The sequence below is a fragment of the Tetrao urogallus genome, assembly GCF_951394365.1.
Source record: "Tetrao urogallus genome assembly, chromosome: 3".
Lineage (NCBI taxonomy): Eukaryota > Metazoa > Chordata > Aves > Galliformes > Phasianidae > Tetrao > Tetrao urogallus.
In genome coordinates, this window is record NC_136815.1 from 54,339,547 (window position 1) to 54,364,140 (window position 24,594).

The 24,594-nt window shown below is 33.0% G+C and overlaps 1 protein-coding gene across 1 annotated transcript in view; it reads right to left on the reverse strand.

Annotated features, from left to right (window-relative positions):
• Window positions 1-24,594, reverse strand: part of RTTN (rotatin) — a gene marked incomplete at both ends in the record, with an annotated part of 77,792 nt that overhangs the window by 6,525 nt on the left and 46,673 nt on the right. Inside the window, 13 exons of the mRNA XM_079533350.1 lie at window positions 642-768; window positions 1,922-1,999; window positions 4,909-5,003; window positions 7,470-7,575; window positions 11,113-11,324; window positions 11,819-11,956; window positions 12,121-12,271; window positions 12,854-12,944; window positions 13,937-14,132; window positions 14,891-15,002; window positions 21,716-21,798; window positions 22,819-23,011; window positions 24,241-24,312. Of these exons, the coding sequence (XP_079389476.1) occupies window positions 642-768; window positions 1,922-1,999; window positions 4,909-5,003; window positions 7,470-7,575; window positions 11,113-11,324; window positions 11,819-11,956; window positions 12,121-12,271; window positions 12,854-12,944; window positions 13,937-14,132; window positions 14,891-15,002; window positions 21,716-21,798; window positions 22,819-23,011; window positions 24,241-24,312 (1,654 nt within the window). The remainder of the gene's footprint in view (window positions 1-641; window positions 769-1,921; window positions 2,000-4,908; window positions 5,004-7,469; window positions 7,576-11,112; window positions 11,325-11,818; window positions 11,957-12,120; window positions 12,272-12,853; window positions 12,945-13,936; window positions 14,133-14,890; window positions 15,003-21,715; window positions 21,799-22,818; window positions 23,012-24,240; window positions 24,313-24,594) is intronic.

Below are 24,594 nucleotides of genomic sequence, written 5' to 3' on the forward strand. Positions count from 1 at the left end.
AACTCCTAAGGGTATTTTGGTAGGGAGAAATCGTCAAATACCTGTTTCCTCAAGTCACAAACAAATTGTTATCTAAGTTGATAACCTGGATATGGAATGAGTAGTGGGGATAATTTACTCAGTGGAAAAGAGGATTTCCTTAAACAAAGAGGATTCTTATGAAAAGTGTATTTTTATCAATCAAGTTACTGAGATCAATATATAAATAGAAGAAATACAATATGAAATTAAAGTAGATTACTATATTTTCAACAAGGAACAAAATATAAACTGTATGAAGTACTGATAACATTGTTCTCGACAATAAAATTCCCATAGCAGTATTTCCACAGTATACTATTTACTTCAGTAAGACTTTCAGTGTAACCAACAGACATGGTTTGAATTAAATGCTATTTAATCCTTTAATACAACTGTATTATTGCTAAATTCAACCCAGTGAAACAGGATCTGAGCAGAAGACTTGAATGTGTTAAAATTAAAACTCTTGATAGACTTTGATGGACCAGTGCTTTTATACTCTTCTCTAGCAGTAGTAATAAACATTCTTCTCCCATTATGCTTTTTTCTGCTCCTTTTTTATGCTATCCTAATTATTCTTTTTAAACATTTTGATATATTACATCACAGAGAGACTATACCTGCAGGGTAGTATGCAGTGTAGACACAAAGCAAATGCAGAGCTATTTCCATTGAGGAGTCATCTATTAAAAGCCATGGCCATAACAAATGCAGAACAGGAACAAGGTGAGCTTTGAGTGCTGCTATCTGTGAAAATAAGATGAAGTATTTATATTACTATGTAAATACTATATTACTATATAATTACTACATTACTATAGTATATACTACATACTTTGAAGTATAAACAAAGTGAGAAAAACAAGTTTTTTCTTACTGTGCTTCATTAGTTTGCTTTAAAGTATTGTACAGAAACATGTATGATTCCACAAGACAATTCTTTATAGACATTGTTCAGTTTCAAATATTTAATTTTTATTTCAGTAAACTCCTTTGAAATCACTTTTAGTGATATGCATGCCTACGCGTTGCCATATATATCTTAGTATTAAAATACTTCGGTAGCAAATTCTCAAGTATACATTACATATCTGTATTTTTGTTTCTGCACAGCTTTATAATACAATAATACTGACAATTATTTTCTAGCAATTAAATTTATCCCTCTGAAGAAATATGGCAGTAAGCTAAACTTTTTATTCTAGAACTACCCTAAAAAGTTTTAATTACTGGGAGACATGCAAATAAAGGCAAAGATTTATTCACTCAAGTTCCCCTTCTACAGCTACTCCAATTAAGTTAACTGGAACTCAAAAAGCATGGAAATAAAAAAGTGCAGTTGTACAGAGCAAATAATAGAAAACCAGTTATCAACAACATCCTTCTCTCCTTCAAGAAACCAACTCTGCAGACCCTTGATGAAAATAAGGAGAACTCTCAACAATAATCTCATTTGATTTTTTTCCTTGGTGTAAAGGAAATGGTCTTGATTCTTGAAGGGAAAGGTTGCATCAGTGTAGCCAAAGCAATGGCATTGGGATATACACCATTCAGATAAGCAATTGGCTTATGTAGGCCTGTAACATATAGAATCCTTAAATCACCAAGGTTGGAAAAGACCTACAAGATCATCCAGTCCAATCTTCCACCTATCACCAATAGTTCTCATGAAACTATGTCCCTCAGCACAACATCTAAATGTTCTCTGAGCGTCACCAAGGTCTGTGACTCCACAACCTTCCTGGGCAGCCCATTCCAGTATTTCCTAACATCCAACCTAAATCTCCCCTGGCACAACTTGAGGACATTCCCTCTAGTCCTACTAACATGTTGCTCTATATACAAAAAGGAGGCTAAGCACATGCCCTTGACAGAGGTACTCCTGTAAGGAATTACTTACCTTGCATTCTTCATTTTGAAAGAGGCAGTTTCTAAGAAGCTGCATAGCACATCTTAACTGCTTTTTAAGGCTATCCTCCTATTTAGATAAAAACATTTGAAGATAAGCACAAAAATACAAAAACAATGCATGGAAAGAAGGATATTTCAAATGAGAGGTGAAAATCTAAGGTATCAATGACAGGTCACGTCTTCCATATACTTTCCCTCTGATTTCAGGTTAGATTTCTTTCAATTAACTTTAAGTATGTATACCTGCACTCTTCCTCCTCTCTCTTTTTAAGCCACACTATTTCCAGCGGGACTGAACTGGCCAAATGCAGAGATCTGTAATGTAGAGCTCAATTTCTCTGACAATTAAAGAAGAATGGGATGGAACAATTCCCAGGTTTGTTTGTTTATTGATTAGTACCATCCTAAAGCAGAAATCTAAAAAAAGTCAGATAAATCACTTCCTAAAAGCACCTATTTAAAATCCTTGTGTGAAAATAAACAATCTCTTTTGATCTCTTATCTTGCAGATCTCTGTATTTAGTCAGACCAATTCATTGATATATTCTCTCTGTCTTAGTTCACAATTCTTCATATTGGAAAGTTGCTGACCTTATAAGAATAGTACAAAGATAAATGCAGACCTTTGGACAGTGAACTATCATGAAGATTTTCAAGTATAAAAGTGAAAAAAAATATCTATCTTCATGGTAGTTCTGTGACACTAAAAAGCTAATGATGGCTTGACCTCTAACTACCATGAGGTTGATACACTAAGCCATTTCTGAAAGATGACCAAATTCCAGCAAGACTGTTCAACCCAGGAGACTGTTTCCATACTTCCATCTATAAGCATAAAGGAAAAAAGATGTAAAGTAGGATTCATGCTTATTCTCCAATGAGGTGAAACAACAGTATTTGCTTGTAAATCATACCATGTACAGTTGATGACATTTAAAAATTAATTGCGAATTTATCTCAAAAAAGTTAATGAAAGTCAGATGTAATAAAAAAAAAGGAAATATACATATCCTCCTTTTAAAATCCTCTTATGACTGGTTGTCTTGTTTTTAACTAAGTAAGATACAAAATAGATCTTTGAAGAACTTTTTTATGGATTAACTTACTTGATAAACTCAAATAGCAATAAATCTTATAAAATTCCCCAAGCTACAACTAATACTTAATACAACTTATACAACTATACAACTTAATACAACTAATACTTAAGTGTGAGCTGCTAGAAGGTTAAAAAGCCTATGGATTGTGTTGATGGCACTATCTTAAGTTATTTGCTTTAGGCTATCTTGATTTTTACTAAGATCTTGTTCTGAGACCTTTTCTAAAGCTTGGCTATTTGTATGTGTACTTGGCTAGTATCATGACAATTATTGTGACAGAAAAGGAATCTCAGGTCGAATGCCTCAGTTACTCTGAGACTGAAGTTAGTTCAAATACATTCTTCCCAACAGTCAAAATAAGGCAAAGAATTACCTCTGTTAACCATACTTTAAGAGATGTGCCCCAAAGTGGGCTGACAGGTGGTTTGTATGGCTTTCTCTCATACAAAACCAAATTACTTATCTTTATGTGCCACCACATACGAACAAGAGCACACTTACATATGCTGCAGCAATTTACAGTCCCAATTGAATGGGGAAATGTGTCAAAAAGTTTCCTGCAAATTTCTTTCAAAAAATTCTTTATTAAATATAAAAAAATCCTTCTGGCTAGTCAAGGTCACCTTTCTCAGAGGGTTCTTTCTTTCAGATTTTAAATTGCTTCTACATTTTCTGAGAAGCACATACCCCCAGCTTTCTCAGCCCAACAAATATAGACCTCTATGGGCATACCCAGCACAGGACACTTTTCAGCCTCCATCCCTTGAAGAAGGGATAGTAAAGTGTTTAGGTGGTCTGAAAAGAAATCATTATGATCTTCAAATATCAGGGTCAAATTCCTGTAAGAGCTCATTGTTACAAAATGCAGTTTCACATCCTCACAAATCAAGCTTAATGTCTGTTTGTACCAATGCCAAAGAGAAAAATAATATCTAGCTTAAACAGTGCACATCTATCCTGCAGAAAGATACTTTCTGCAATTGCAAGTTAATGTGGGATTGTATGAGATATCAAATTTGACAGCAGAAGTCACTTCTTGCATTTTAATAATTCTTCTAGATGAAAATAGTAGAAAGCAGGCAGAAACTTATGAAACTGTTGTACTATAATAAATCATCTATTTTTAGATGTGGTAAGGAAGAGCTGGGTAATAGATGAATCTGCTGATGGAATGAATGAAAATTAAAAAAGAAAAGCTAAAAAAACCCTTGTGAATGGAGGGAAAAACATCAGAATATTGACAGTGGAAGGAGCATATACATGAGGTAAACAAGCTGATAAGCTAATGACAAGGTCAGCTGAGTCTGATAAGAGATCAAGGCATCCAATCCAACTACGTAGGACAGAAAATGGAATGTAATTGGAAAACAAAGAACAGAAGAATAACAGAGAATAAAAAACAAGGTTTATATGCACAAGTAAAATGCACAAGTTGTGGGACAGAAAAGAGATTGGTGCAGGAAAAGACAATAAGAAAATGGCTAGGACAGCTTAAAAGAGGGAGGAAAAACTGAAAAATGGAAAAGATATATTCTTGTGCAAACAAGGTGAGAAGAATGAGCTATGCTGGGCAGGGACATGATTGTTAAGGCTGGAAGTCCAACTCTGAAAAAAACAAACAAACAATCAAGTTTGCAAAATCCCTGTATGTGGGGATTCTTAAGGAAGTCCTACTATAAAGATCCACTACAAGCTGTCATTTATTTTCTTTCATCTGAGGCAGCTACCCACAGTACACACTTCAAGGAGAGAGAAAAGAAAAAAAAAAGCTGAGAAGTATCTTATCATATCAGTCTTCTGGTTTGTTTTTTGTTTGTTTGTTTTGGTTTTGTGTTTTTTGTTGTTTTGTTTTTGTTTTTGTTTTTTTTACAGTTACCTTTTTTTTCTGTGCTTTCCCAGGCTTTAGAGAATCCAAATTCAGCTGCGCATGAATATGCTTCATCTGTTCTATACAGCTACCTATCAGGTCAACTGGAAGACAAAAATCATTAATATTTAGAAGCTCATTCATAAACAAAAGAATTCAAAATACCTTGTTGTAATGTGAATTTTCAAAGCAATTCAAAATAAAAACATAATAATAATTAAAAAAACCCCTAAGATTAGGTGTTAGTAGCACACAATAGTATGGCAACAGGAATTCTGGAACAGAAGATTTTAGCTCTTAGAAAGATGATGATTACTATCACTCGCCTGAAGTTATTTACTCAATTCTTTCAATTCTCCAAATTCTGCAAATTCATATCATCTCCTTGATATCAGGAAGTAACTACTACAGCCCCTGAGATGGATTGCACCTAGCAAGATGATCTCAAGAACCAAGGATATTTTTGAATTGTCCTGCAACAGAAGTTGTTGTGAGCAGAATGTTCAAAGAAAAAGGAACAGATAAGGGGACTGGAGGGTGATTTTTGATGATTTCTTCTTATCACCTATTTTTCCAAAAATTCATCATTTCTGTGAGTCACTGAAATAAGACAGACAGTTGACAAAGATGGAGACAGGCTAGCTTATGAAAATGAATTGGGAGGTTGAAGATAGCAAATCATAACCCTTCAGGATATCTCCAATAAAGCTGCAAAGACTAAATCTTTGAAAGATCAGGGCACTTATTTATCTTACCCAAGTTTTTGTCCATCACAGAAGATTTGCTACATCTGAAGTAAGACCAAAAAGCTAAGATTCAGGTGGTTCAGAGTGAAAAAAATGTTATTAGTTTAATGGCATCCAGAGTTCTCAAAGTTACAAGAAGACCACAGCATCATGGGATATAATTCAAGTTGGAAGAGATAGCATCCAAGGGTCATACAGACTACACTAGAATTCAAAGTAGAATCAGCTGTAAGACTAGACATGGTCTACCTGGTGTCCTACCTAGCTGGTCTTGAAAGTCTCGAGGACAAAGACTGCATAATACATCTAGGCAACCTGATCCTCTATATGGCTACCCTGAAAGACAAAACGTTCCTGTGGGGACAGAAACTCCCTCATTTCAATTTTTACCCATTCTCTCTCATCCTCCTTTTCTACATACTGTGAAAAAATCTGTCTTCTTCACAACCTCATATATACATGCAGATTAATATTAGGTCCTCCCCAAAGCCTCTTTTCTCCAGTTGAAGGCCATTGGCCTCAGTCCCTCCTCTAAGCTCCAGATCCTGCCCACCCTGTTGGCCTTCCACTAAAATCACACCAATTTGCTGATAACTTTCTTGTACTGGGACAAATCTGGATACATTATTCCAGATTTGGCCTAGAAAGTCCTAGGTAGAGGAAGATAATCTTTTTCCTCAACCTATTGGCTATGCTTAATATAGTCCAAAATGCTCTTCTCACAGTCAGCCTACCGCTTATCTCAAGGTCCTACAGGCTACACAGTTTTAAGCTGTTGTTCCTCTCCAGGTGCAGGACTTTGCATTTGTGCATTTAAAAGTAGTTCTTAAGAGTTCAACTTTTGATGATAGAGCTATAGATATTTTCTGAACTATAATTTGAATTCCAGAACTCATCTTTAAAACTTGTGCTGTATCACAGCTAGGATTTAAAGGCTGCTTTAGCACTCATAGTGCTTTTACATTAGTCAGATCTTAGATGACTCAGTGGGTTCTTCAACATATGAACCACGTTGATTGAAGCAAAGGCTGAAAAGACCATTAATACCTTGGGAAGTAGCAGGAAATAGGATTTGAAGATTGGAGTTTTCTGCCACTACTAGGACCAGGCATTGAGCAGATATACCTAAGCTATATATATCAGTGCAATCTAGGTTTAAAGGACCAAACAAACCAGCAGAGATGGAAGTACTGAGAAAGCATTCAAGAGAAAAAAAGGGTACTTGCAATGATCAGCGAATATGAAATGTACAATAGATGACAAACACAAATTAACTGGTAGATTCAAAAACCTCTCATTAGAGGTTTTTAATTCTGTTTTACTACTGTACATACCCTAGGAATGGAAGATGTTGCACTGCAAGAGGAAAAAATATTACTTAAACTGAAAAATTGGAAGAATAAAACTAGAGAGGCAGGAAAGAGTGGAGCAGTGAAGAAGTATTTTCTTCTCTGGGTGCAGACAGAACTGAAAATACGGAGCATACTTCCACTAACAAGCCTGTATTGCCACGAAACAAGAAATGGATGAATTCTTTAAGACACTGTCAGAGCGAAGAGATCTTTGGTATCGAATGGATGAATGTGAGTAGTAATAGCTCACCTGTCCTAACATATATGATATTTAAACACGTACTTTTCGACTGGATACTGGATTTATTATTAATACATTTTAGCAAAAACACCTTAGCAAAAAAAAAAAAAAAAAAAAAAGTTTCTGAAAACTAGATATTTTGTTCTGACAAAGGCTATTACAATTAGTAAAATGTGAAAAACATCTTCAAACGATTTGTAAAGCACTGATCATACATTTAAAAATGCTCACCTTCCAGTGCATATTTCTGGGCATTTTTACTGACAGCTAATAGAGAGAGCAATGCATTTGCAGCAACTTCTTTCAGCACATCCTTTGAAGATTTCCTTTCACAAACCTACAAATAAAGCAATTTCATTATCACACTGAAAAAGTAATCATGCTGAAAGTATTACTCATATTGTAAATATGCTGCCATAGTCTATCTTCTCATTCTGATAGTTCATCACTATATTCACACCTATTTGCTCCTAAAGCCTACTCATCTTTCTTTTTTCCTTACACGCTACCTTCCCAAAGCCTAGGTTAAATAATCTCAGCCTTCCACAGACCATTCCTAATACTTAGGCATACTATCACTGTCAACTTACTGACATACTTCCAGTGCAATGTCACTTTCCTTCAATAAAATGAAGAAGCACTACATACCAGTGAATTTCTTAAGAATAAAAATATCAACATAGGTAAATTTTACATACTCTTCCAGTGAGAGTAAAATAGCAGTTTGTCTTACTTTTGTGTTCCTGATTTTTGTTTTTGTGGGCATGCAGTATTTCTAATAAGAAGACTGCATGCTTTGTAGTTTCAAAATAATATTTGAAGTCATATAACAAGATAGAGGAAAGGACTGAGAGCTGTCTGTGAGTAATGTATTATCTGCTAGAGAATTTTATCTGTCTAGCAATTTTCTCCTCAGATAAGGTTCCAAAGTAACTGAAAAATGGTATTTAGTGTAAACAGAATACAAGAAAGTTGGTTTCTACACTGGTTTATGGTGAAAGAAAAGCTTATTTTTAAAGTTATTCTAAAACATGGCATCCAAGTTAGAGCTTAGTACTTCCAACAGAAATCTCATAAATATTTAGCCATATGACTACCTAAATTTGACACAGTTATGAATATCACATATACCGTCTTTTGTCAGATTCAATCCTTTAATTAATAATTGTTTCACATTTTTAATTTTTTAATATGCAATAAAATATCAATATTTGTTCAAGAGTTATCATTTATCAAAGAGTTCAATGGAATGAGAACTAAAAAGTCTGGAGATGAAGACTAGTAAGCCAATAACTTGGCAAAGATATTGACAACAACTTTAATTAATGATACAGACAACTTCCAGTAGATTAAAGCACCAAAGCAGAGACATGGGATGTTTTTGATCTAACCATTCAAAATCTTTTAGCTGACTAAATTTCTACTTGTGTGTACATATATAAATATATTTATATATGTATAAATCTATCAAAATAAGTAAACATGAACTATAAATAAAATGTACATATACATATAATTAATTTAATATAATTAATAATTAAAACAAAAATGAAACAAAATAAGAAAATCCTCCATAGTTCCTTGTCAATCTCCTTAGTATTTTCCTTTAATTAAAATATTTTGTGGACACTTAGAACTTATTAAATAAGCAAAGTTAGGTGTACTACATCTGCACTACAGATAAATAGTTAAATAACTATTTATTTGTAAGTTTCCATTTCATTTACTTCAAAATTTTACCTAAATTTAAAAAAATGTAAAAGCTAGTAAAAGGTTATTCTTGAAGCACATCAATAGCTATAGGTAGAATTTTAAAGCCTTCAACCATGATTTTAATTTATTAGTAATATTGTATCAAAATGAGAATGGTCACTTTCAATACTTTTTATGAATTATGACAAATAAGCTTAAGATGTCTCATAAATCCTCAGCAGATCTAACTATGTTAGTCTAAGCCAACAACTGCATGTTATTTGGAGGGGAGTTCACATAATTCATAAACATTTTAAATTTTGTATCAAGAAATAATAAGGTCCTAAACTTGAGATTTTATGTACCAATTATGTTTTTCTTATAGCATTTATTTCTGAATTTGAAAATGCACAAAGAAGTGCTAAAGTTTATATACACAAAAGCACCAACACTTTTCAAAGACAGTAGGGTATTTATTAAAGTGGTTGTATGGAATTACACATATCAATTTACCACCTCTAACATTCACACGTGCAGATATATGAAAGCACTTGCCATTATATAACACCCATTTTCTAGACATCATATAGTTAGGATGTTAAATGGAGATGAGTGATAGCTTAAAAATTCCTATTCACACCTTCCTTTGTGTTAATTATTTAAGTGCTTCTCTAAGAGAAAGACCATATGTACATTTTCTGACATTTTAATGGCTTATTTTACACTATATGACCTCCTCTTTCAACTGCATCACAATAACTATCATGAGAAAACAAAAAAATGAATAGATGTAACTAAATCTGCACTTTGCTCTTTGGAAAATTGAAGCTGCTTCTTTCCAATTCTGCCTTTTTTTCCTTTCTTTTTTCTTTTTTCTTTTTTTTTAAATTACATCAGATATATCATTTATAAGTAGTATAAAGCTTCAGGAAGCACAGGTTATCTTTTGAGCTCTCCTTTGAGTTAATTTGACAAGAATTCAAGAACCACAGGAAGAGAGATAAAACAATACTAACACAACAATATAACAATATTTTGTTCCTACCATTCAACAGGCACTGATACATACATTTTACATATCAAAATAGGACTAAATGTGACTGTAAAAATTACTATAAAACAGTGACTGCAGAACAACAGAAATTGTAAACTACATCATATGTAGTTGAACTGTACACATAGTACAGTACAACACAACAGTAGTTGTAACTGAAACCTGCATCTTGTAGACAAACACTACAAAACAAACAAAACCAAAGAAGCAAACAAAACCCCACAAAAATAAAAAAGAAAGCATTACTAAATTGAAGTGTTTCATTTGCAGCCAACTTTTTTAGTAGGCTTACTCATGGATCAATATTATTATTATAATGAAAAACTGCACATAATATAAAAATGGACAATAAATATGTAGACAAAAGAACTGTTATATAGGGAAAGGTAAATTAGACAAATTTCTTGCGTAACTTGTTTTATTGCTAAGAAATGGATAATATTTTAACAATGTAAATAAATGAAGGAGATAAAGATTATTTCAGACAGAGCAAGGATGTATAAATTCAAATTATGAAATTACTGAAGGAAAGACAGAACATTCAGAGTGAGTCTCAAGAAAAACATCTTGCCACCAATATATAAACTTGCTAGTAGATTCAATGAAAATATGCTACCTGGTCAATTTAAAACTAGTTTGGAAAATACACTAATAAGAAGTATATTAAAGAACAATAACACTGCTCTTAGAATGGCAGAGAATTAACTGAAGGAGTTAATGGTCCATTCTGATTTACAAAATCATCTTATTAAGAACAATGATTCTTCAGTGATTTTACAATGAGGAGAATTACAACCTGAGCCACAAAATCTCATAACATATTTGAAAAATGAAGAAAAAAGACCATATCAGAATTTGGCCAAAGATACTCTGACATCTTTCCTACAAAAGATCTTATCCCATGCTTTTGCAGAACAGTAATGTCCATGCAAAGAACTTCCCAGGAGCTGCTGCTTCAATTTTTTTTTCCAAATTATTTAATGAATTTCAAAATTCATTAATAAATTAAGTTCTAGATGTCTCAGATGAAAGGTGCCTTGGTTCATTATTAGAAACATATTTTTTTTAGGCAACAACATTCTTTTTTTTAACAAAGTACAGAAAAGCACACAATGAAATTTTAAATACCTGAATAATTAATTCAGTAAGTTGAATCACTGATGCCTGACATTCTTCAGAGTGATCTAAAAGAAAGCTAACAGTTGGATCCTGACATATGCTCTGTTTATCTTGCAGTTGTCTTCTTCCTTCTTCATTCAAAAGGACAGAAAGGAACTGTAAACTAGCTGTATATAAAGCTGGATGAGTGGTTGACAGATGAATACAATCGCAAATTGTATCTGAAAGGTGAAATCATAAGCTTGAGTGACACTCATACCTTGGTGTCTCTAAATATATTAGAGAAGCATGGTGATAAATACAAGTAATTCACAAAGGAACAATTAAAAAAATTTTAAAAAAAAGATAATACTCGCCTCCCCTTTGACAAACCACCTGCATAATAATCTTGAATTGCTGTAACTCTTATCTCACTCTAGAGCTTTCAGTTTCCTTTTGAGTAAGATAAGCAACAATATCTTCAAAAGGAAAAAAATGGATCATTTCATTCTCAATTTGAAAGTGATGCATTTGTTTACAATTTAGAGCTAGAACTACTGTCCAATATACAAAATCAAGAGAAAAATTCAGTCAAGCTCCCCAGATACAATTATGCTTGTAATTTTGTATATGATGTTGGAAATTACTTAGAAGGTAACATGGTATGCCTCCCTCTTCCGTTTATTAATTTATTTTATTTGCTACCAGGTTGAACCCATTCAGAAAGAGTTATTACCAATTACTGCTGTACAATGACTTGCAAGAGCTGTTGCCACAAATGGAAAAACTATTTGGCTACTGTTCCAAATCAATGTAGTTAGAAGGTTGAAGAAATCTACCCAGGTTTCATGAAGTACAGATATTAACTCAGAATCTGCAAAGAGAATATAGAAAAATCGATGAATATAGAAAAATCTATTTATACATACACACAAATCTGGATAGCTGGGCCTGGAAACAACTGCTACCAAATGAAGCCACTACTCAAACAAAGAGCTGCCTCTGTATGACTTTATTGGAAACAAAGCTCTTCATTACCTAGCCCATCTTTAGAGCGAATGGAGAGAATTGTGAAGGCATTTCTTAAGAGAGGTTTCAATGGTTCCTGAATTACAAGCTGAGAGTCCACCAGTAAACATGACTTCAGAAGCCTGGACACAGATGATAAGTATTGAAGTAACAATAATACCTGTTAAATATTTTCAAAGGATAAGAAATGAAGTCATATATTTGCATTTTTCACATTTTAAAAAATATATTAACTTAATAGATTCATAACTTTTTGAATGAATACATATCACTTTTTCCTAATGCTCTGAGCATCCACCTTCAAACTTATTTTAATAAGTTAAATTTGAGACAATAGTAGTTCCACTGGCAATAACCCTTATACACTGCACACCATAGTGAGTTGAGAACTATTCAGGTGTTCACAGGACTAGAACCAAAGTAAAGCTGCCAGATATATCATGTAAAATAACTGTGTCACTAACTGCATCTGGCTCGTACTTCAGTACTGTACAAAGAAAATCTATTATATGTTTACTGTAATTGTGTTAAAAAAAAATTAGTATTCAGTTGTTTGATGGTTCTAAATACAGTTCTAATACAGAAATTAATTTTTCAGTGTTAAGCATAGTGCACTATCTTCACTTAAACTTTTTCAAAAGCACAAAGATTCATACAAATGTAACATGTCTGGCATATGTTAATAAATATAGATAGAAAACATAATATTTTAATAATTAAAAAAAATAAGTACTTCTCTAACCTGAGCTTTTACGTGTTCTGTATGACATGGATTACCCAATGGAGCTTTCAGTTCCAAGATACATCTCTCAACCAGATTAGCACTCACAAGACTAAAACAAAATAAAGTTGGTTAGAAATACACTAAAATAATTAAACATTCTACTAAGTTACCATTCTATATCTGAATATTAAAAATAGATCATAATTTAACTATAGTCTCTAAATTTTTCTTTAAACAAATCTAATGTAATAGCAACTATAGTAGCATTCAGCAGTTTCATAATTGCTAGACTAATGTGAATTCCAATGGTCATTATCATATTCTTTATATTTGATTGCTTATTTTCTTTTCTATGTAAGAATAAACAGCTCTGTAATACTGTAAATTGTATTCAAATATGATTTTTTTTTATCATTAATTGCAGTATGAAGAGCAAGTGCAAAAGCTCTTCAAAGCCTTAAAAAAAACCCCACAATTTTCATTCTCCTCTTCATGATTTTTAAAACAGCTTATAGATGAAAGAATTTGTTATGATGTGAGTGGAAACATGCAATATAATCTGAAGACCATTTTGAAGATGTTCCTTCTTTAAAAACAAACAGACCCCAAACAAACAAACAAGAAAACCCACTACAGTCTCTGATCTAATACTTCACAAAGCTGGCACACGTTACTCACTCTTTAACTGCAACAAGCCTTGGCTCACCCTCAAAATATAGCTAGCAATTAATACTAGAAAATTATAAAACAAATCAAACTGATCTGCAATTCTGAAGAGCTGAACATATACTGAAGTGTTAAATAACAAAAAAAAAAAACTCCTCTCCCTCTTAACAACTAAATTACCACTGAGACCGTACACAGTATACAAAGCAGTTCATTAGAAGGTAAACACCACATACGGTATCATTAACTAATTCTATAGAAAATAAAATATATATCTCTGTATATTCAAAAATGCCAATACGCATTTGTGAACACTTCAGAAGGAAAAAGAGATCAATGTTTTTAACTACTAAGAAATACTGGTAGATCCCCTTTCAAACTTTTCACCTCTGTTACTATAACTTGTCTGTAATTCATCAGCTATTGATTTCATACCCGCTGAGAGCTGTTAGCAACTCTTGTTGAAGGGCAATTCCAGTATCTTTTGGTGCAACAATCAGCAGATTGTGCAGAAGGCTGCAAACAGCTGACAAAAGTGCAGGTGTGACTACAGCACACTGTTTAGACATTGCAGCAGACATAGGAGAATCATGTTGACTTGGAGATGCTGTTGTGGTAGTATCACTTCGACCTAGCATATGTTTAATTAAAAAAAAAAAAACAAAAAAACACACATACAAAATGTACAAAAGATGAATTAAAACAGTCCCACAAAACAACATGATTTCTACTTTAAATAAAATGTCTGAATATACTTAAAATATATATACGTAAAGTGGTATATGCTGGAGCAAGGGAGGAAAAAAAAAGAAAAGAAAGACAAAACAAATCAAATATAGAAAAGCGTTATTTAAAATAGCTCTGAAATGTTCTATGGGCACCAGTAATCATTAAATATAAATGGTAAATTTATAATGATATAAATTTTGCTTTCAATTCTTTCCTAAACAAAAGCCATTTATATCTTTATATAAAGATATGAATCTATATAAAGATATGAATATGTAGATCTACATATCGTCTACCTAAGTTTATATACATTATATACATTTTATCAGCCTACATATAAATTGAATTACATTTATAATCATACAAAGCTTTTTGTGTATGTGCATACGTATACAACTGCTTCACCGATAGGGAATGTTTTGAAAGGGTGGTTGGATGACAGGAATGAGTTACACTTCAAGCAGTATCAACCATTTCTACTTCTGTCAAATCCATCTCCTTTTACAGGGAGTCTTTCAAACTTGTTTTCTGAAATAACCATTAGAAGCATCAATGGTGAGTGTTCCACTAATACACACACTTTATACCCAAGTACAAATACTGGAATATTAGCAGGCCAAGCAGTAATTACTATGCATACAAACTCAAAGTTTGACTTACCTTGTGCCATAAGCCGATTAATTGCAGTTTCAGGAATGAAACCAGTTGAATTTGCTGGGACTGTTGCCTGAAGCTCAGTAACATTCCCTGGTACTGGTGATGCAGACAGAATCTAGAAAGTCATAAAAAGAATATTAGTTGATTCCAGCTTTCACAGAGGAGACTCCTATTTACATTTGGCTTAAATTAAAAAAAAAAAAAAAAGATACAAATTACTTATAACCAAAACTAATTTCATGACATTTGTTCATATATACATTATATATATATGAAAATATATAAATTTACCCACAAATCAAAATATTGAACTATAAGTAATATGAACCAGCTGAAACATTTCACTTAAAAATTAATCAATGCCTATGATACTGGAAATTTCTGGAATTACATAGTTCTGTCACTACTGAAGTGTTTAAACTCAAATTCCTCATGGAATATTGGCTCTACTGAGACTATCAGGACTTTTGCATTTATACCACAACGTAAGAAAAATACCACAAGTGGGTTAGTTGTCAGCTAAAGCTGAAGTTCCAGAGCCTGTCCGACTCTGAACATTTATCTTAATCTTCATCCCATGAACCTTAAATATGTTTATTTCATGCTGAAAATATGAGATACTTACATCACATTAAATAATTTAGCATGCTTTTTCTACCAGTTGAACAACTAGATTATTCATCATATTATTAATTTTGAATGCTTTCAAAAGGGATTCTTAATGCTTTTGTTACGGTGTTTATGACCACAAGCTTGAAATCAGAAGACACAGACTCCAAACTTTAACAGTTTTGTGACACAAGACCTGTGACATGTTGCAGAATAAATGACAAGTGCTGTTCATACCAGGTCATTTTTCAGGTCTGTTAATTTTGATTCTTATCTAAACAATTCACATAACGTTTTTTTCCAAGAATAACAATTTACAGTGTAAAGAATACAGAGCCTTGGGAACAGCAATGAAATCTCAGGACAGTCACAACTTGGAGAAGGATCTTTCTAGACTTTTCTTCATAGTGAGCTTTCTAAGGAAGACTGAAATATTTCAGAATTTTTAATATATAATATATAATATATAATATATAATATATAATATATAATATATAATATATAATATAAGAATAAAACTTAATTAAAGTATCAGTTAGAATATTCTTTAACTATGGAAAAGTCAGAACCAGCTCAATTGACAAAATATAAAAGATGGAGCAGGAAAAAAGGAAATCAGAATTATTCTCTTCCTACTCATTGTATTCTTGCAGCTAACTAGATCATGCTTTCCAGGCTTTGATTTTCTCAGGAGCACATTCAGCTACCTCAATTCTCCACACCGTATTTTCTCTTCTTTTGAGAAGGTTTAATCCCGCTGTCCCGCTAACCATCAATGCCAGATGTTGCCAGGCTTCCATGGGGCTTTGAGCAATCTGAGCTAGTGGATGGTGTTCCCATTGTTGGAAGAGGGGTTGGAGCTAGATGATGTTTAAAGTCTCTTCCAATAGAAACTGTCCTATGGTTCTACATGCACAACTTTACTCGAGACTAAAATCTATGCATGAACAGAAATCTGGAGGTGGCAAGATTTGTAAGTGAGATTTGGGGTGTGTGTGTAAAGTCAAGAACATTCATACCTAAGATATCTGGGGTCACAGAGTCACTAAGATATGCCTAACAGGGTACTTCTGTTTTGTGTTGCTAAAAAGCAGTACCAAATTGCACCAACTAATTCAAATTCAAACTTTGTTTAGATATATAACTAAAAAGCATATTTGATATTTGAAATAAATTATTTAAAGTTTAACACTTGTTGACATAAATAGTTATTAAAATCATTTATACAAGAGTAAATCAATCCATCTGGACACATGACAAATTCTGCACTTATTTAGCACTACAATTCCAAGCATTCTAATAATTGACAAAAGGCATTAATCTTTCTCAAGTAACAAACTCCAAATGCAACCTCCACTTCTGCAACAAGAAAGAAATTATTACCATGTTGAGAGTCAGCTTAAAGATATTATTATGAATTCATATAAGTACATTCATATGTTAATAAATAATATCATTTAAATAGGACAATAAATTATGTTTGTTGCAAAAATATCTAAAGATTTTTGGCAAATAAATAAAAAATAGGGTATTAGATACGTAAGGAAAAAGATGAATGAAAGTTTGATCTGGTTAGAAAAGCATCATATTCTTGCAGTAATATGACATTTATTTCTAATTGCTTCATACTGAGATATGGGTTAAAAAACTAATCTTTTCGCTATCTTAACAGAATACATACAGTAATGCAACAAAGTTACTTCCACAGTGTTACGTATTCCAGGAAATAAAAGATAACCACTTCCATACATCACCTTTGATAAGGATCAGCTGGAGGTCTAGGACATCATGTCCACAAAAGGATATTGACTATTGCCACCATATTCTTTCTGGGAGCAATGAAGTGTTCTGCTGCTTAATAGCAAAACAACAGATATTCCAAGGGAGTTCAATGGGATAAAAAAAAGTTGTGTGATGGGGAGACAATGACTGTAGACTAGAACAATTAGAAAAGAATACGAAACTCTCATCACAATGAAAAACAAGAGAAATGGTTTTACTGTTTATCTACTAGATATGAATAAAAGGTATTTTTTTTAAACTAGTAAACAGTCCTGGTGTTTAGTAGACTTCCAATGCTTAATTTTTTTTTCAAAGATTTAAATTGCCTAGCTGTAGAACAATTTGGTAAGCATAGAACCTGAAAATAAAATACACATTATTTATAAAATAGGACAAAGATTTCACAGGTAAGAACGACCATGACTTCGTTATTTGGGAAATGTTTATAGATCCTTAACCTGAACCTTAGCTTAATTTTTAAAATAACTGTTCATTCTGCTAAGCAGCCCTGGACAAAGAACAGCCCTAATGTATTTACATTATGATTAATGTTTAAGTAGCAAATTCCATAAGAGACAAAACATGGTTATTTTCCTAAAACAGCAACACTCACAGTACAGTTTACAGCAAAATAAATTGGACAAAAATATGGAATTCACTGAGATCTTAAATACAAAATTTACAGTCAAATACAGCATTTATCAGTCAGAGTATAAGTAATTCAGCTCTCCTGCTGTCTTTTATGTGACCTTGAATCATTGATTTCATTCCCACATTGCCATTCTTCATTCTATAAATCGTGTATAATCGTACTGATAGCCTCTCAAGACCTCTAACAGACTACTTTATATGGTAAAGTAAAAAAGAAAAGAATAATTTCTTCTATGAATATATCTGTTTTTTAATTTTCTAATTTTTAGTTTTTGTAAATCTAGAGAAAAAATAGAGGTGGCGAAAAATGATGAAACCTAAGAGTAACTTACATACTATTTTCACTTAAAATCACATGAAAAGTCTTTGGCAGCAGATAGTTCAAGTAAAGCACAGATTACATGAAATCTGAAAAAACTGAAAACTAACACTGTCTTTTTGTTATATGTTAGAACTGATTTCAAATACATTAGAAAAAGAATCCAGCTGTGTTTATTATCAATTTACAGAATTAAATGAAAACCATCATTTTGGTTTCCAGAAAGATGTTCAGGATGTGACTAATAGAAGCAAAAAGGAATTGCATCTTCCTAGGTTGGTGTTTATGCAATGAATGGATGTAGAAATTAACTAGAAAAATTTAAAAAAAATAAATCAGGAAAGTTTCCAACATAAGTATTTTTACCTGCAACTCTCAATTACTTGTGGCTGTTATCATCAAATCAGTATCATACAGAAAAATATTTTTCCTTCAGTAAGACCTGCAGACTTCTTTTTGTCTGCAACGGTGAAAGTATGCCACCTAGTGTACTTTAAATGACTACATTCCTGTATCTTTAAGCTTTTGTTAATGACTTTATAAAAGTATTTCTTTTCCTTGTACATCAAAATCGAAAACTTTGAGCCAACCAGTAGGAAGGTAAAATGTGAAGATAATTTGTAACAGGAATAAACTGTAACTGTCTGATTGCAAGTAAAGTTAGAGTTTTTTAAAAAACTATTTCCAAATTTAACTAGATAGACACTTAAATACGTTTTGTATTTAGCCTCAATTCACTTCTTATGTCTTTCCCCTCCTAGTTAAAACCAGTATTGGAATATCAAATCTTTGCATTTCTAATTCCAGCTTGGTAATTTACCAACTATCATGTGAAGCTATCATATGTGCTTTTTTAAAGCCAAAAAACACAATCGATAAAATAAGTTTGCAGCTGCTAAAAAAGCTCATAGTGGTAATCCGCGTGCAAGACAAATGAAAATTAGGTTATCTTCATGACAATCAAAGGTTTTCTGTGAAATCTACATATGTATCACATGAATTAAAAAAAAAATAAAAAATAGTATTACTTAAAAAGAATATAAGAGCATAATCCTACTAAATACAAAGTCTACAATATCTGGAAGCTTGATATAAATGAATCTATTACCACACGCTTTCAGCTTTAATTGATTTTAGAGGTGAATTTTTTAAACGGAACTGCAGAGCTAAGCCTTTACATTAAACTGTGATGTGCTACTTTACACATTTAAATGAAAATACGTTAACTTGATCTAGTAGATTCCAAACTACTTTTTCTTTTAAACCACTCAAGCCATGACATAATGAACTCTTCAGCTCTTCATGAGAACTCAAGCACAACTTTAAGTAGATCAAATATTCAACTTTAGTAAGAATCCCTGCAATTTAACTTTCACCTTGAGTAACATGAACAAAACATGTTCAACTTCTTTATGAAAGTAACATTCTATTCAGTATGAAGCAATTTGGAAATAATGTGAGATTCCTATTTAAATGTGGTTTCTTTTTCTAATTAGTATTCATGTACGTATCAATTTCTTGATTTCTATGCAGTCTCATTTATTTTAGTTTCAAATACTCAGCTTTAAATATTTCAGTTTAATATAAACAAAAGGTGTTTGTTGGGTTTTTCAGTTTTTTCCTAAATTATTAAAACATTCCAAAAATAGCAGCAATGCTAGATAGAAATACATATAATAGAGAGTAAAAATAGGAAGAAAAAATAATAGATATGAAATATATGTAGATTAAAAGTTTCAGTATTGGCTTTTCAGCATTTTTATTTTGACCACCTTCCAAAATTTGAATTGTTAAAGTAATACAGCACTCGAATGTGTTTTATAAGTATTTGTTATATCAGTACATCTGTTTAATAGAAAAGAAACATCTAGATAATTAGTTCAAAAGTAATATTCTGTAATCAGCAAACTTAGAATTGCCCTAAACTAATAACATTTTAATAAAATAAAACACAAATTAAAACCACACAATACATTTCTATGTGTTTGTTTGGTTTTTTTTTTAAGCCTAAAAGAAATGCAAACTAATGTAACAATACAGGTGCCTTAAGTAGTGACTTTCAGCAGTAACATTTATTAATCATGATCATGTTAACTGAAATGTGAAACAGTGAGCATGAGTATGACCTACCATGTTCTTAATATAAGTATCTTCTCCCATAAAAGAATACAGTGGTGTAGGGGAAATGTTAGGTCACAGCTTGAACAGGTAAAGGGCTTTGTCTGGCACAGTGAGCACAAGCAAACCTGTGCTTCCCAGGTAACCAGAAGGGGTGGACCCAGGGTGGAGCCATGCTGGGCTCAGACAAGGGCCAGACACTGAAGAGAGAGCAGTTCTTGGCCCTAGGCTTGCTCCCTGAGAAGGCGTGCTATATAGGTAGAGCCTCCCTTTCACCCGTTGGGTGACTTCAGCTCTTTTTCAGCTATATCACTATTGGTCTACTGCAAATACTTTACTGGTATTGCCAAGAACTGTCAGAAAAAATTTTGTTCCTCTGTAAGCAGAATAAGTGGAAAACAAACTTTGAGATAATGTTATTACATTAGTAATTCACTATTTTTATAATATATTTTTAAAAACTTAGCTGTGACAGCTTTGATAATTATATCTGCTGTAGCATTATGGCTTTCATATTACATTAGCTGGTTATTTCTACATCCAAGAACTTCAAACAAAATTTCAAAAATTGATTGCCCAGTGCAGTATGTTAGTTTTCTTAGAGTTATGTTGCAGTCTTTGAAAACTTACAATTTTTACTAGGTATCTAATGGATATTATAAAAGCTTTAAGCATAGTCTCATCTAATATTATAAATCCATTCTGGAACTGGGAGAATATACTTTGCTTCCTCCTTCTTTGCATTTGCCATTTTAAAAGATAGTAAATGTTTAGAGTTTTTAATTACAGGGATCATCTTGTCTCATCTTGTTTCATCTACTTTTTTTTTTTTTTTTTTTGTCTTTTGCATCTATCTTGAGTTTTGTGGCACTTTCATTCCTTAGAAAAACATTATAGAATCCAGTATTTATTATGAGATAACACGTATCTGCAACCTAAAATGCATCTGTGGTTTTCATGCTTTCATTGACCCAGTTTTATAGCCACATAATCTAAATACAGGTTCTTTCTAAAAGGATGGTTTGAATAAAAGCTGCAGAAGTGATAGCTATAGATAAAAATGTCCGTATTTTGTCAATAAAGCTGATTATAGAGTAATTTCTGTAGAGTATATTTTCCTGGTAGTAGCTGCAGAATTCAGCGTTGTTCTGTGCATTTAGCTAGATGAGTTAAGCCACTTAAAAGTGTTCTTCAGCGTCCCAAGACTAATTCAGAATTAATTTCAATTTAGTTTCAGCTCTTAAACTAAACTCATATTTAAGCAGTTGCATTTCCAACAGTGTTAATTTTCCTTAACATATACTGTTAGCAACAATGCAGTTGACATAAAGAGGTTAACTGGAAGTTACCATAGTTTCTGATGTTGACTGAGAATGTGAAGATGGGCTTTGACTAGACAGAGCCTTCCAAAGATTAAGAGAATCATCAAAATCTGTATGGAGGGGAAAGAAAAAAACACCAGAATCAAACAAACATTACTGCAAGACCAGCAGATAGATTAACAACTCTTTCAAAACATTGTTTCATGCTACAAAGAAGTAGCTAAGCAGTTATTCTCAAATATTCAAAATATTTCAAATAGTCTGAAAATATTTCAGTTTTTCTACATATTGTACCACTGTATTATTATCCAGTAAATCCCTTGAATAAACAGAAATTGAATAGAATACAATCTTCTGCTATAACAAAAAAAGCATGGAAAAAGCTACATTTGATCAATGAGATCTGGAGGTTCTAGCTGACAGCTGGCAGAACACGATCTAGTGGTGTGCCCAGGTAGCCAAGAAAGCAATGGCACCCTGCCTTGCATCAGAAATAGTGTAGTCACCATGACTATAGAGGTGCTTGTTCCTTTGTACTCAGCACTGGTGAGGTTACATCTTAAGTACTGTAATCAGTTTTGGGCCCTTCTCTACAAGAAAGGCATTGAGGAACTGGAGTATGTTCAGAGAAGGGCACTATCCAGAAGTCTTACGAGAAGTAGCTTAGGGAACTGGGATTGTTCAGTCTGGAGGGGGCTAAGGAGAGACCTTATCGCTGTCTACAATTACCTAAAAGAAGGTTGCAGTAAGGTGGGGGTCAGCCTCTTCTCCTGGTAATATACCTGTCTATGTATTTCTTTTTTCTTAAACTTTGATTGTACTGCTATGTCAAAGTCACAAGTGTAAGAAGTATTTTACCCCTAATGCTTTGCAAGGTAAAGTAATTGGTTCTGCAGTACATCTTTTTCCATTTATAAATTTTTGAAGTTGTAAAAAACAGTTCAGAGCTTTTTCTGAAATTTGTTGAATGGGTGATCTATTTATTCTTAGAACTTTAAAGTAAAAATTTGAGCTTGAAAACATTTACATTCATGGCTAACACATTCTATTTGAACTCCATCTTTAATATGAATTACTTAACTAGATGTTACTTCAGTAAGTTAAAAATATGCAAAATTAACAAACCTTACCAGTTGAACCACCTTTTTCAATGATGTGGCTGTCTTCCTTGGAAGAATTCACATCAAACATATAACAACCTAAGTAACAATGTTTCACCATCTGATTCAAATGTTGGTAAAACTGACAGTGATGCAAAAGAGCCTTAAGTGCAGGTTTTCCAGTCTGGGAGAGGCCAGTTTCTTCATCATGTACACAAGGTCCCTGAAAACATGAAATTCACAAAGTTAATTTCTTTAAAGGAATCTTTTACATAAAAAAATAAACTGGCAAAAACAAACAAAACACAACTTCAAGCCTAATACTGTTTGTCTGTATATGTACAGCTGTTTTATAGATTACCAGATTCTGGCAGTCAAAAAAAAAAACAAACCCAGCTTGTATCAGGAATGGTGTGGTGAGCAGGACTAGGGAAGTAATCCTGCCCCTGTACTTGCCATTGGTGAGGTCTCAAGTACTGTGTTTAGTTTTGGGCACCTGAGTACAGAAAGGACATTGAGGTGCTGGAGCAGGTCCAAAGAATGGTAACAAGGCTTGTGAAGGGCTTGGAGAATATACCCTATTAGGAGAAGGAACTGGGGCTGTTTAGTCTGGGGAAAAGGAGGCTGATGGGAGACCTTACTGCTCTCTTCCAGTATCTGAAAGGTGCTTACAGCGAGAGCGGGGTTGGTCTCTTCTCACTGGTGACAAAACGAGGGGAAATGGCCTCAAGTTGCACCAGGGTAAGTTTAGGTTGGATATCTGGAAAACTTTGTAACAGAAAAGGTTGTTAAGCACTGGAATAGGCTTCCCATGGAGGTGGTTGAGTCACCATCCCTGGATGTGTTTAAAGACTATTTGGATGTGTTGCTCACAGACATGATTTAGCAGAGAGTTGTTAGTTAGGGTAGTATGGTTAGGTGATGGTTGGACTTGATAATCTTTAAGGTCTTTTCCAACCTGAGTGATTCTGTGATTTTATGACAGTCCTGAGCAACTTGCTGTAGCATCTCTTTAAGCAAGGGAGTATGCTCTTAAAAAAGTCTTTAAACCAACAAGCCACTTCATCTTTCTTTGGGAAGGCATGCTTTTTGTCACTCATATTTCAAAATATTAAACACTACATTAAACTCTGCTTTCTCAGAGTTTTTCTTTCTTATACACCTAAATTCAAGTTGCATTCCAGGCAAAATAACTAACCAATTTTTATCTTAAAACATTGATACTATATAAGATACCATACGTACATGATCTAAGATACTATACAATAAAGCTTTACTTGTTTTCTTGAGGTCTCTGGGAGGTGGGAGAAGCTTATCTATTCACATACTTCTTTCTCATCTCAGATGTAACTTTTTAAATTTGTTTTTAGATATATTGACATAAGCTCTTATATCAAATAATGCCTCTCAGTGACAGTATAAACTTTCTCATCAAGAGTAATAGTCACTCACCTGCCAAATACAGTCTTTTAGACCTTCAGTAGGAATTGGGATCACAAGGAGATTTTGTAGAATAAAAGCAGCCTAAAAGAAATGAATGCATCAACATTACTGTCTAGCCATCATAGTTCAATAAAGTACATACGACTGAACAGGACAGTTGACAAATTATTCCACTGTTTTACATACACGCCAAAACAAAGATTTTTCATGTTCATGTAGATTAATAACAGAAATCTTACAGCTAGAGTTGAGAGACAGAGATGTCTATACAGTTAAAAAGAGCAAATTAGATTACCTTATGTTTGCAATGAGGAAGTATTTATTAGATAACAGGTGACAAGCTGATACGCCAAAGTGCTTTCA